Consider the following 14,680-nt stretch of genomic DNA (forward strand, 5'->3'; position numbering starts at 1 on the left):
TTACAGGCTGATTACCTCGGTTGATGAAAGACTTCGGAGTTCATTTTGATGGATTACATTCTGAATACTTGGAAGGGCATGCTAAAAAGGGACAAAGTCAGCATGGTCTCATTGAGAAGAGTTCATACCTGACAATCCGTTAGAATTATTTGAAGAAGTAACAAGCAGGTTAGACGGAGAGCCAGTGGATGTTATCTACTTGGACTCCCAGAAGACCTTTGATAAGGTGCTGCACAGGAGGCTGCTGAGTAAGATTAGAACCCATGGTATTAAAGGGACGTTATTAGCATGGTTAGACGATTAGCTGTCTAGCAGAAAACAAAGTGAAGATAAAAGGGTCCCTCTCAGGATGGCAGCCAGTGACTAGTGGAGCTCTGCAAGGGTCAGTGTGGGGACCGCAACTTTGCACTTTGTACATTAATTACCTAGATGAAGGAGTAAAGCGTGGGAAAGTGTGAGGATGTGCTCTTTGGTACAAAGAATAGAGGCATAGACTGTTTTCTAAATAGGGAGAAATTCAGAAATCTGAAGCATAAAGGCACTTGGGGGAGCCCTAGTCCAGATTCTCTTAAGATTATCGTGCAGGTTGAGTTGGTAGTTGGGAAGGCAGATACAATATTGGCATTTATTTTGAGAAGACTAGATTATAAAAGCAGGGTTGTACTTCTGAGGCTTTATAAGGCTCTGGTCAGACCACATTCAGAATATTGTGAGCAAGTTTGGGTCCCATATCTGAGGAATGATGTACTGGCCCTGAAGGGGGTCCAGAGGAGGTTCGTGAGAATGATCCCAGAATGAAAGGCTTAACATGATAAATGTTTGAGGACTCTGAGTCTATGCTTGATGCAATTTAGAACAATGAGAACAGAATGCTGAAAGGCTTGGATAGAGTGGACATTGGGAAGATGTTTCCATTAGCAGGAGAGACTAGGACTTGAGAGCATAGCCTTAGAGTGAAGGGAAGAGCTTTTAGAATGGAGATGAGGAGAAACTTCTTCAACCAGAGAGTGGTGGGTCTATGGAATTCATCGCCACAGAAGGCTGTGGAGGCCAGGTCATTGAGGATATTTAAGATTGAGTAGAGAGAGGTTCTTGATTGTTATGGGAATCAAAGGTTATGGGAGGAGGTGGGAGAATGGGGTTGAGAAAGCCATGATTGAATGGTAGAGCAGACTTGATGGGTGAATGGCTTCATTTCCACTCCTATGTCTTGTGCTCTTTTCTACCCCTTCCATTTAAAAAGCCCTGGAGAAGAGCAAAAATCTTGCAGGTAGCAAGCTGTCTTATTGGATGACAGTACCCCTTGTTCTAGGTAAACAGATCTATAAGTCCTTAGAAGCAAGAGAGAAGATGGGGGTAGACAAAGCCAAAACCAGCTGAAGAGAAAGTGAAATGAGAAAGCACAATAATCCCCAGTGTTTGTTTTCCCCAAAATAAAGCCTTCGTGGTAAACAGTGAGCAGCCGCCCAAACTATTTTCACTGTAGTAAGCCAGGCCACTTGACAGAGATCTGTTGGTAACGAAATCCACAGGAGGGACTGCAAGCAGGATGTGGTCCATAGCTGAGCAAGTCATATGATTTATATTCAAATACAACTAAACTCCTGATTACCTTTTCGCTATTTTCTGTTTATGGAGAAAATAGCCTTAACTCTTCAAAGTAGCTGGAGAAGGAGATTAGCATTCTCTAAGACACTTGCAGTTTTAATGACAGGAGTTGAAGTTCCACCGAAGACCAGAATTAATGCCACTGTTCAAAGGACTCCAAGCGAAGTGTGTAGAGGTCCAGTTCATAAAATTTTACTTGCCAAGCAAATTAGTTCCAGAGGTAGAAACAATGGGTGTGATCTCAAACTCGACTATTCAAGAGAATGGACTTTTCATTTTGAAGTGATTTGCCCACTTGGAAGGCAGTACCTCCGAAGGGTTGGGGGGAGGCTGATTCAAGCAGTAGAATTCTGCGGGTTCAGAATCTGAAGAAGATTCCAAAAGTCCCACAAGTAGCAATAGAGCCTGAAAGAATTGGAGATGCTAAAGAAAAGCTAACTAAATTATAAGGGCCTGACTAGAGTGTACAGTGTTTTTATGAAACTGTTCATGTGGTTATTCATCATCTGTGAAAGCTATAGATGACAGAACATCCCCCTCCCTGTTTCTGGCCATCACAGCCAACACTCCTCCAACTTTATATTCCATTGCACAAATCTCTAATATCCATGTGCAGCAGTGAGTCCATGTGGAAATCAATACTACATCATGCCAGACTGCATTCTGAATGGCTGTACAGCTTGTAGAGAATGTCTGTCACTGCTTCTGCCCGCTTTATGCGTATCATGAGTTTTGTCTCCAGTACTTAGAATAATCCAGTAATTGATGGTCTCTATAAAGAAGTAATTGTTGCCATCACTTAAGATTCAACATTTTGACAGTTTGTACCAAGTTCCTGTGTTAATTTGGAATCATTATCATAATTAACATTTTCTATGATTTGGTTTTTTTCCTCTCCATTTAAGTGCTGTCTCATTTACTCTCCTTCAAATTTCTGACATTTACGATTCTTCTCACAACTCATTCTGCTTATACAGTATTAAGAAGTGTCCATATTGTTTTTCTTTGTCATTTCCAAGTCTTGGAGCTTAACCTTGTGCATTAGTGACTGTTACTGAATGCAACTTTCCAGAAGTATTCTAACAAGACTGTTGAAATCTCAATGTGTATAGTTAGCTCATTTCACACTCTAGTTCAGTGGTCTGGTTCCATTGTTGAATGTTGCTGTATAATGGAAGCTTCGTTGTCAGTTTGAATTTTGAAGTACTGATCTTTCAGCTTTGTATGACTGGACAGGAAGTGTATGAGAGGTGTTACTCAAAATACTATATGTAGCACTATTTTGTGATTGACACGTTCTGTAAATTTAAGCAAATGTGGAATGTTATAAGTGAAAAATTCAAGATCTCTTGCCATAGCATTTAACCCAGAAGTGTTGTTCAATTTTTGAGTTTAATTTTGATCAGTCTTATTCTTATCAGTAAGTCTTATTGTAATCATACATCATCTCACTAATGAAACTGCTTTCAGCTCCTGAAGTTCATTAACAGCATTGTCTTGCAGACATTGTAATTCTTGTTCAGCTTTGTTTATTTCAGTATTTCATGATCTGAATTCCAGAGTATATAAAAAAAATTATTGTTGCAACCTTTCTATTCCGAATGTAACCCTCAACATTGGTAGCTTTAAAAAGTTTTTTTTAAATTTAATTTTAGGCGTTTGTGACCAGAGTTTTGGTATTCATGTAGCTGAACTTGCTCAGTTTCCCAAACATGTTATTCAAAGTGCCAAGGACAAAGCCATGGAGCTTGAGGAGTTCCAAAACATTGGAAATTCTGAGGATTCTGATGAAGGGCCTGCAGCTAAGAAATCCCGCCAAGAAAAGCAGGTTTGTGGTTAAATTAAGAGCTCAAATGTTTGGCTTCTTTAGAATTATTTTGCATTTCAGAAGCAATAGTATTTCATACTGAGTTGAACTCTCTTATGTTAGACCTTGCCATGACATTACATATTCAAAGACCATATGTAGAACATGGACTCTACCAACTCCATACATTAAACCTGACCCAAAAGTACACAACTGTGAAAGGTCTTTACATCCATTTCATAGCCATATCAGTTGAATAAAAGTATTATTCAATCTCCATAAACCCATTTAAGTAAAGACACAGTAAGCAACAGAAAAAGGGAGCTATATTAGTGCCCCATTGAATTTCAAACCACCATTTCCTTTTGTTTCATCAAAAGCTACTTAGACATCTGATCTTCTGTTTGCCTGACCCGTAGTCCACTTTCTGTACGTGGGTGTTCAGCATTTTTTTAGGATTTCAATCCAGGCAGCCACTTGGGCAAAATCTTGTTGAGGCTTCAGGAGTGTCACCTGCAGGCTAGAAAGACTACAAGAGACTTGTACTGCCTTTTCTTTTTAAGGCTCACATGGTGGGCCTTTCCTTGGACCAAGACTCTGGAGACAGAAGTCTTTATTACTGAGAGCTGCCAGCACCTGTTGTGCTCAGTAGTATTGGGTAGTGAGCATGTTCTGTGGGTTTAAAATTTAAGAGGTTGTCATCATTTTAATTTGTTTAGTGGAACATGGGCATTGCTGCCAAGGTCAGCACTTACTGCTGATCCTAAGTGCTTAGGAGGGGATTATGATCATCCTCCTGAACAGCTGCAGTCTTTGGGGTGCAGAAGCTGGTTTAGTGCAGCAGCGGACTCACTTGGAAAATAATTTTAATGGAGTCCTTTTATCTGTATGATCTGAGCAAAGGTACAAAATATCACATCATTAAAATATTGTAGCAAGCAATGCACACTGTAAATCATGAGTATTTTCTCTTTCATTTTCTAGGATGGTGAAAGGATAATTGCAGAATTTTTGTCAAATATCAAAGCATTACCCATTACTGAAATGTCTGTAGAAGACGTTAAGCAAGAACTGATGAAGCTGAAGTCTGAAGTGCTGGCACAGAATAACGGTTTTATCAATGAAATTATTTCGAGATCTACAATCTCTGTGTAGGCTCGCAGATTTAAGTGAACTTCATAAAATATTCAGATATACAGTTTTAAATTTAATGGGAAGTAAGTTTTGTGGTTGGGGAGGGTAGATGGATCAAAAGGATTTAAATTGAATCCCACCCAAATTATATGGCTAGACATGGGAGAGGAGTTTTTTTTTTAAAAAGCAGTTTCCCTCCATGAAGACTGTATGTTACTGCATCTCTATGGAAGACAGACTTCATACATTGTAATAAAGGGTTTTAGATTTTGAGAGCCAAGAAATCATGGTTTTTGGCAATGGAAAACCCCTCATTTTTCAAGATCTTAAGTGTTCTTGTAAATGTCAGCAGTTCCCATATGGAATTCAGGTGTACAATGGGGCACCATTTAAAGGAGTTTTATTCTTGTCAACCTCTGCTTTATGCCATTTATGCTGCATACTGTAGCTGCAATGCAAATTCACAATTCACTTAATTTTGATATGATTAATTTCCTTTCTGAATGGGGTGACATTTTCAATAAAATAAATAAAATATCTTCCCTTGTTTCTTTTGTGACTTTGACAAGTTTGATGGTGACTAATGAAAGAATCCTACTTGTGATGCTCAGTTAAATAAAAAGGACTGCAAGTCAACTCATTACACTTTTAGCATGGAAAAAGATACTTCAGGAAAATGTAATCAGAAGAAATGAGCCAAAGGTGGAGTGAGACAACACTGGCATCTCAGCCACACAGTGGGAGAGGAAGGTGAATGGAAGGGCAATAGTTATAGGGGATTTCATAGTGAAGGAATCAAAACCAATGTTTCCGTGGTTAATTAAACATGATTCCAGAATGGACTGTGGCTTTCCTGATGCCAGGGTCAAGAATATTGCAGAGCAGCAGGAGTGTCAGAGAGCTACACAGCACAGAAACAGACCATTTGGTCCAACTCATCTATGCTGACCAATATCCTAAACTGATGTAGTCCTATTTGCCAGCAGTTGGCCTACATCCCTCTAAATTCTTCCTATTCCTGCACCCATCCAGATGCCTTTTAAATGTCATAATTGTACCTGCCTCTGTTATTCCTAACAGCTTGTTCCATACACGCACTGTCCTGTACGTGAAGAAGTTGCCCCACAGATCCCTTTTTAAATCTCAATTTAAACTTATGCTCTGTAGATTTGAACCCTCCTACCATAGGAAAAAGATCTTGACTATTCATCCTACCCATGCCCTCAGGATTTTATAAACCTCTGCAAAGTTATCCCTCAGCCTCTGATGCTCCAGTGAGGAAAGCCCCAGACTCCTCAGCATCTCCTAATAGATCAAACCCTTTAATCCCAGCAACATCCTTGTAAATCATTTTTAAGACCTTACAACTTTATCAACATCTTTCCTCCAAAAGGGAGATTAGAATAGAATGCAGTTTTCTAAAGATAGCCTCACCAATGTCTTGCATAAAATGGGGCGGTACGGTGGCTCAGTGGTTAGCACTGCAGCCTCACAGCACCAGGGACCCGGGTTCGATTCCAGCCTCGGGCAACTGTGTGTGTGGAGTTTGCACAATCTCCCCGTGTTTGTGTGGGTTTCCTCCCACAGTCTAAAGATGTGCAGACTAGGTGGATTGCCCATAGTGTTCAGGGGTGTGTGGGTTAGAGGGGTCTGGGTCTGGGTGGGATGTTTCAAGGGGTGGTGTGGACTTGTTGGGTCAAAGGGCCTGTAGGGAATCTTATCTAACCATGATATGACATCCCAACTGCTATACCCAGCATATTGACCAATGAAGGTGCGTGTGCCAAATGTCTCCGTCACCAGCCTATCTACCTGCAACTCCATATTCAAGGAACTATGCACCTGCTCCCCATGTCTCTATTTGGCAACACTCCTCAGGGCTCTACCATTTAACAGTGTAAATTCTGTCCTGGTTTGCCTTGACAAAATGCAACACCTCACATTTATATAAATAAAACTCCATCTGCCTGCCCCTCAGCCCTTTGGTCTATCTGAACAAGATCTTTTAGTCCTCCAATAACCTTCGCTTTCTGCTACACCACCAATTGTGGTGTTATCTGCAAACTTACTAACTAACCATACCTCCTATTTTTGCATCCAAATCATTTTATATAAATGATTAGAAAGTCATAGACCCAGCACCAACTTTGCTGCACACCACTAGTCACAGGCATCCAGTCCAAAAAGAAACAACCACTACCCACTGCTACCACACTGTCTCCTAACCTCGAGCCAATTTTGTATTCAAAGGGCTAGCTTCCCCTGAATTCCATGTGATCTAACCTTGCTAATCAGTCTACCATGCAGAACCTTGTCGAATGCCTTGCTGAAGACTTTGTAGAGAAGGGGCATCAATCATATAGGTAGAACTAGTGTTATAAGAGCAGTCATCTCAGGATTGCTCCTCATTGCGTACCAGTGAGTGTAAGAATAAGTGGACTAGGAGGGCATCAGATGTTTGAGGCTTTCGGTCTGGTGGGACCTGCGCATGTTGGACTGGTTACATCTTAACAGGACTGAAATTGATATTTTCACACGGAGATTCACTAGTGCAGTTGGGATAGCTTTCAATTAGTTTGTTAGGGAGATGGGAACCACAGGTGTAACCTCAACTAACTGAGAGTAAAAATTATAACAAGGTAAAAATCAATCTGCTGGTGAGGCCAGAGGTCGTATAAACAAAGTCAAAAACTTGGTCAGAAATTGAATTTTAAAGACAATCTCAAGGCAAGAGAAAAGCAAAGGATGTAATTACCGAATTCCCTGAGTATGAGGATTGAAGCATGATTGCCAATTGTTCCACAAAGACAGAGACAAATGCACAAAAGATCCAAATCTTAAGTTGAGCTGGAAGAAGTTGCAGAGCGGGGCAGAACATGAGACTGTATATTATGATTTAAACATGAGAATGGAAAATTTAAATTTGAGATCTCAGCTGAATGAAAAGGAGTACGCATCAGTTTAAAGAAGGGTGACAGGCAAGTAGATTTTTTGGGAAAGAATTTTGGATGCACTGAAGTTGGCGAAGAATAATTGAATAGTTCATTTTTGAATAGTTTGAACAGCAGATGGATACAAGTTGATATTGTACGGATGGAGTATATGATCATTGTGGAAGGGACAATGGAGTGTAGCTGTGTCAAACAGTACTCATTTGTTGATAGAGGTTTATAAAATCATGAGGGTCATAGATAAACCATGACTTTGAAATGTACATGCTGATTTCCCATGAGCAATTTAACCTCTTGTGCAATGCCAAGTCTATCTTGTATTCATATTAACAGGTTAACCCCCATAAAATTTAATCTTAACAATTAATGACTTTTTAAACTGACATTTATTTAACCTAAACTTACATTCAATCTTATATTTTCCTGACTCCTATATTTATTAACTGGTTTAATTGAAAATTGATTTTGTTGATTAGTTAAGTATTAATGTTAAGATTTTAAATTAAAATCTGTCATGGCGATATTTGATCAATTGCCAAACGTCCAGTTCTCACCACTGTGTTTTGGCTAATATGAGGAGGTAGTTTTTACTTTAGCTTAGTTGGGAGTGGAGTTTGGCATATCTCTTAAAGATTAAATTCTGACACCCAGACTGCAGATACAAAGTCACTGAAGGAAAACTTCCATTACTGCTTGCTTGGAGACCTGACACAGCCAAAATCTCTTGAATCACAACCTCATTAATTTGCTGACATCTAAGACAATCTGCTCATTCTTATTCTGCAAAGTTTAGCGCAGATGAATCAATGAAGAAAAGGTTATGACTGCAGATTGACTAAGAGTCATTAGAACTATTTGCGTGTTGTGGGGTGCTGATAAATGTTAATAAGGTCTGTTTGGGCAGAGTAGACTACTTCTCTGTTATAATACCCATATTCCTAATTGTGTGGCTGTCAAGGTAGAGTTGAATTGTTTCAGAGATAGTAGGAACTGCAGATGCTGGAGAATCTGAGATAGCAAGGTATAGACCTGGATGAATGCAGCAGGCCGAGCAGGAAGGCTCACATTTCAGGCCTAGACCCTTCTTCAGAAAATGAATTATGCTGGTTTGTTATGCAATACATTGCTATGAAAGAAAATGGAATGTGCCGATCAGAACATTTTTCAAAGGTCGGAAAGTATTTTGAATATCAAGTTCAAAACAGCATGTGAAGTCATTTGTTTTCAGGTAAATTTGCCTTCAGTAGCAAATTCATGCAAAGGAAAAGAGACCCAGATCAGCAGGTACAGTGAGGTTCAGTCTCCACTCAGTCAGGGTTGAGGAGAAGTCCTGAGAATCTTAGAAGTCGGAAGAGATCCAGAAGACATGCTTTGTTTAGTTAACCCATGTTGAGTATTAGTGAGTTGGCTTAGCAGTTTGTTTAAAGAATCTCTCTGAGAGAGATTAATTAAAAAAGCATCTCATAAACATGCAAAAATTTACAAAAAGTAAACAATTTACAACATGCCACCTGAGCAAGAGAGATATGGGTAACATCATTGGGGTCTGAGTGTCTATAAGGATACTGTTTGGATAAAAGTGTTGAATCTTTATTTCTGATGTACGTGATGATATTGTTTCCATAGTTTTTGTTTGGTGTAATATAATTTTCTTTTTTGTAATTAACTTTTATGTTCTTTTGTTAAAATTAAATTGGTAACCTCTTGTGAATGTGGGAAAGAAAAATAAAACTTATTGCCTAACAAGATAAACTTCACTCTGGGATCTGACTCATCCAGTGTTACTATCAGCTAGAATCCAACAATATGACTGAATATTCTAATAATGTTCATTATTTAACATTCAAATATCCATTTAGTCGGTGTCATCAGCAAAAAAAGTAACCTGTTGGAAAATTAATGAAACGAGTAGGAGTGAATCTTCATAAAAATAAACTTCAATTCATTTATGATTGATAACCAAAGCGATGCAGATTTTAAATAAGCCTTTGGCTATAAAAATATTATAGACCAAGAATTGTGTGTTTGCACCTCAGTCATTTCAGCCTTTAAGGAATCACCACAAGTTTATCATTTGGCCAAGGAGTTATTCCTACATATAGAAGTGGAATTTTATTATAGAGACTGTGAGTATTTAAATCACTGTGATTAAAGCTTGGACTGAAAGCAGGCTGGTATTTAGTCGTGCATGAGATTGTGAACACATTTGACACCCAGGGAAATAGAAAAGCAATGGGTGAGAATCAGTGTTAAATTTGTTTTTATTTGTGGTTATTTTGCATCTGCAAGACACGTTTAACCTTAAAAAAGTTTTTGGGTTAACACTATATTGCATTAGAATTTACCAATGATGCTGGAAATGAGAATGTATGTGTTCTGGAGGAGGATAATACAGCATGTATTCGAGATACCTAGAAAAAGAGTTAGTACTGAAAAATATATTAACAACATGGCTAAGTTACTGGGTATTGAGGAGAAACCGCCTTGGTTGTTAAAATGAGTCGGAGAACAAAAGAAAAAAGGCAGAAATTGTGGCCGTAATTCTTCAAACTTCTCTAAATACATAGATCGTACATCAAGGCTAGAAAAACAGCTATTGTAGCATCTTATTCAAAAAGCTGAAGAGGATAAATCAGATAAACATGGGCAGCTAGTTTAATTCCCGATGTAGCCAAATTCATAATTGTCAAATCTCAGTGAATTTAGTGAGCATTTGGAAACATATGTCCAAACAAGAGAATCAATGTGGATTTGTTAAAAACAATTCATGTTGGATTATTTTGCAGAAATAACCATGTTGATAGATGAAGGAAGTGCAATAGATCTAGTAAATAGATTTCCAAAAGTCATTTAGTAAGTTAAGTTAAGCACCACACAACCAGCCCAGCTCTTCCCCTCCACCCACTGCATCCCAAAACCAGTCCAACCTGTCTCTGCCTCCCTAACCTGTTCTTCCTCTCACCCATCCCTTCCTCCCACCCCAAGCCGCACCCCCATCTACCTACTAACCTCAACCCACCTCCTTGACCTGTCCGTCTTCCCTGGACTGACCTATCCCCTCCCTACCTCCCCACCTATACTCTCTCCACCTATCTTCTTTACTCTCTATGTTCGGTCCGCCTCCCCCTCTCTCCCTATTTATTGCAGAACCCTCACCCCATCCCCCTCTCTGATGAAGGGTCTAGGCCTGAAACGTCAGCTTTTGTGCTCCTGAGATGCTGCTTGGCCTGCTGTGTTCATCCAGCCTCACATTTTATTCTCCTGCTATAACACTGTAATTGTGTTTCTCTCTGCAGATGCTGCTAGACCTGCAGATTTTCTTCACCACCTTTCTTTTTATTTTCAACTTTCATAATGATAAAATGTCTCAGTTCTTGATCTTAAAACAAATTATTGCACTTATTAAACAATGGCAACAGTTTGATTATAAATACATACTGAAATATTTTATATTAACTTATATTATAAACAAAATTTATATTAGCTAAAGTGTTATCTGCCTTCGCTTAAATAAACTTTTATGAGTTATTTGAATGGCTAACCATAAATGTTATTTTTTATCTGAACAAGATATCTTGTGCACCAGGTAATTAGCTATGAAAGTATAGTTTTGAATCGTGCAGTAAAAATGCACTTGAAGGAATAAACAACAATAATGGATGTCCCATAATGAACTCTCTAGGAATACACCTTTTACACATTAAAGTGTAGCCCTGAACGTCATCAGTAAGATCTCAGTGGATTTGTTTGGATACCACATAGTTACTTAATGATACTTCCTTTTTAGTTGAACACTGAAGAGTAACACAGAATCCAATTTCAATCATGCCAGTTGACTCAATAGTTCTGTTGACATCTTACTCAGTAGTACTTGACCAACAAGTAATCAGTTTTACATGCTTATGATAAAAGGTCGACAGCCTCAGATGGGGCAGAGAATAATAGCATAAAATAAGTCCTCTACTTGCCTGTGGAATGGTAATTGCATCTCTAATCAGTGCATATTGTGGATATAATGCAATTTCACAAAAGATCGGGTGAATTCTGAAGCAATTTAATGTTAAAAGGCTTCACAGTGTCTATTAGTGTATAAAATTATTGGCACCATTTCTAAATGCAAGAAGCTTTTCTTGAAAGGAGGTGGTGTAATGCGTGTCACAACATAACCTGTTGTCTCTCTGGTGCAATGCATAAAAGCAGGCTTTTAATACCTTTAATTTGTTTTCACAAGAATGTTATAATGAGTGTATTTCTATTTTCCACACATCCAATCAAACTCTGATTTGAATTCCCAGTACTCAAATCTCTCCCTCCTGCTTATTTGGAGAGACTGCAGGTCAGTGATTTGACTTTTTTCTCTCACTGTTGCTTACATAAATAGACACAAGACAGGACTATTTTCTCCAAGTCTTTACAACTTGTGTTTGTCTAGCATGTTTATCTAGATTGGTGCCATATTTTTCCTTATTAAAGAGATGTTACAGCAGATAACTGAAAGCTTGGACAAAGTGGTAAATTTTAAGGAGTGGCCTTTTGTTTATCATTTCATGGGATGCAGGCATTACTAGTTAGGCTGGTCTTTATTGCCTAGTGAGCAGTTAAGAGTCAATCACGTTGCCGTGGATCTGGAGTCATATGAAGGACAAAGTGCATAGGGACAGATACTTTCCTTCTCAGTGAAGGGTATGAGTGAACCAGATGAGTTTTTATGGCAATCAAGAATGGCTACCATTAGGCTTTTGTTTTTCACTGCTAGATTCTTTTCCCCTGTCGTGTTCAAATTTCACCATCGGCAATGGTGGGGTTTGAGCCCATGATCCCAGAACATTGCTGTGGTTTATTAGTCCAGTGACATTTACTACAAGGCACTGGCTTCCTGTCTTAGAGGAAGGAAGTGAGCTGGAGAGGGTGAGAAGGAAGGAGTTCTAGAGCTAGGCTTTGGGTCGCTGACAGCACAGCTACCAATGCCATTCCTCTCTATAACGGTGGACTGACTAAAATCTGAGATACTCAAGAATTAGATTATCAAGGATATTACGCTGATTTTTGGGACTGGAGGACATTACAGGGATAGCAATGAGAAAAGTATTATGCTTCCAGCTGGTGTTACTACTGGACAAGTCAGACCCCAGACAGAATATTTTTTATTTAATGTAGTTGTCTTACACTGAAACATAAGCTCGATTGCTGCGAGATTGGTTTTAACAACAAAACAGAAATTTATTACACAAGGTAAATGGACAGAGGGAAGACAAATGGAGTGTTGGCCTTTATTTCAAAGGAAATTGAATATAAAATTAGGGAGGTTTTACTAAAATCAGTCAGACCATAGCTGGAATACTTTGGAAAGTCTTGGCCCCTTTAAGTCAGGAAAAATATACTGGGAAAAAGCAGGAATTACAGATGCTGGAGTCACAATTGGCAGGAGGAACACAGCTGGTCAGGCAGCATCAGGGGAGCAGAAATATCGATGCTTTGGATTTACACTTTTATCAGGACTGGGAAGGGGGAAGGGAACTCTAAAATGAATGGGGAAGATAGGTGGGATGGTGATAGGTGGATGCAGGTAGGGGGTAGAGGAGATTGGCCAATGGGAAGGATGGACAGGTTGTGTCAGGTCAAGAGGTGGGGATGAGAGGGAGGGTTGGAAGGTTGGCTGGGAAGATTTTGAAAATTGTGAATTCTCTGCTCAGGCCATTGGGCTGCAGACTCCTGAGGCTGAATATGAGGTGTTGTTCCTCTAGTTTGTGGGTGGCGTCATTGTGACACTGGAGGAATCCCAGGATGGACATGTCACCAGGAAAGGTGCCGGGTATGGTAGGGCTATTGGGGAATGTGCAGTGGACAAGTGACTCATGGAGTGAGTAGTCCCTACGAAAGGCAGAAAGGGGTGGGGAGGGAAATATCTCTTTGGTGGTGGGTGCAGATTGTAGGTGGCAGACATAGCGGAGGACAATGTGCTGGATGAAGAGATTGGTGGGGCAGTATGTGAAGAGCAGGGTGGCTCTGTTTTTATTTTGGTTTGGGGTAGGGGTTTTGAGGGCACAGGAGCAGGAAATGCATGCGATGCAGTTGACGGCATTATGAATCAACAGAGGGAGGAGTTTGTGGTCCTTGAATTAGGAAGACATCTGCAATGCCGGGGTGTGGAATGCTCCATCCTTGGGAGCAGGTGTGACAGAGGCAGAGGAGTTCGGAGTAAGGAATCAAATTCTTGCAGGAGGATGGGTGAGAGGGAGTACAGCCTAGGTATCTATGGGAGTTGATGGGTTTGAAATAGATGTCGGTGCTGAGATGGTTACCAGAGATGGAGACGGAGAGGTCCAGGAAGGGGAGGGAGGTGTCAGAGGTGATCCAGGTGAATTTGAGGTTGGGGTGAAAGGTGTTAGTAAAGTTGATGAACTGTTCAAGCTCCTCATGGGAGCACGAGGCAGTGGTGATTCAGTCATTGACGTAGCGGAAGAAGAGGTGAGGGATGTTGTCAGTGTAACTGCAGAAGAGGTACTCTTTGATTAGTCCTGCAAGGAGGCCGGTAAGTCTCAGAAACTGGCATTGGAGACAGTCCAGAGAGGATTCACCTGGATTGGGAGGGATTATTTTACAAGGAGAAGTTGAGTAGGTTGAGCCTGTTTTCAGTGGAGTTTAGAAGAATGAGTGGTGACCTTATCGAAGCATACAAGATTTGTAGTGTATTTGACAGGTGAGATGCAGAGAGGTTGTTTCCCCTTGTGGGAGAGTCTAGGACTAGAGGGTGTAATCTAAGAACAAGGGATCGCACAGTTAAGATAGCAATGAAGAGGAATTTCTTCTCTCAGTGAATCTGTGGAATTATTTATGGCAGAGGGCTGTTGTGACTCGGTTAGTAAGTTTATTCAAGGCTGAGAAGGACAGATTTTGAAGGGAATCAAAGGTGATAGGGAAAAAGTGAGAAAGTGAAGTTGAGAATGATCAGATCAGCCATGATCTTATTGAATGTTGTAACAGACTCAATGGGCTAAATGGCCTACAGCTGCTCCTATATTTTAAAGTTTATTAAAATAGAAATAGTCAATTATTTAGACATGTGACTATTTGAAAAGTTTCAAAATAAAATCCCATCTATTCCCGATGCCAGTGATAACAAGGTGTAGAGCTGGATGACCACAGCAGGCCAAGCAGCATCAGAGGAGCAGAAAGGCTG

General features: G+C 39.9%; 1 protein-coding gene across 1 annotated transcript in view; it reads left to right on the plus strand.

The window, feature by feature from the left end:
* msh2 (mutS homolog 2 (E. coli)) overlaps window positions 1–9,211 on the plus strand; it is a 72,820-nt gene extending 63,609 nt beyond the window's left edge. Inside the window, exons 15-16 of the mRNA XM_048536166.2 lie at window positions 3,264–3,436; window positions 4,400–9,211. Of these exons, the coding sequence (XP_048392123.1) occupies window positions 3,264–3,436; window positions 4,400–4,570 (344 nt within the window). The 3' untranslated portion in view covers window positions 4,571–9,211. The remainder of the gene's footprint in view (window positions 1–3,263; window positions 3,437–4,399) is intronic.
* Window positions 9,212–14,680: the final 5,469 nt, after the last annotated feature.

Source organism: Stegostoma tigrinum, chromosome 9 (genome assembly GCF_030684315.1).
Source record: "Stegostoma tigrinum isolate sSteTig4 chromosome 9, sSteTig4.hap1, whole genome shotgun sequence".
Classification (NCBI taxonomy): Eukaryota; Metazoa; Chordata; class Chondrichthyes; order Orectolobiformes; family Stegostomatidae; genus Stegostoma; species Stegostoma tigrinum.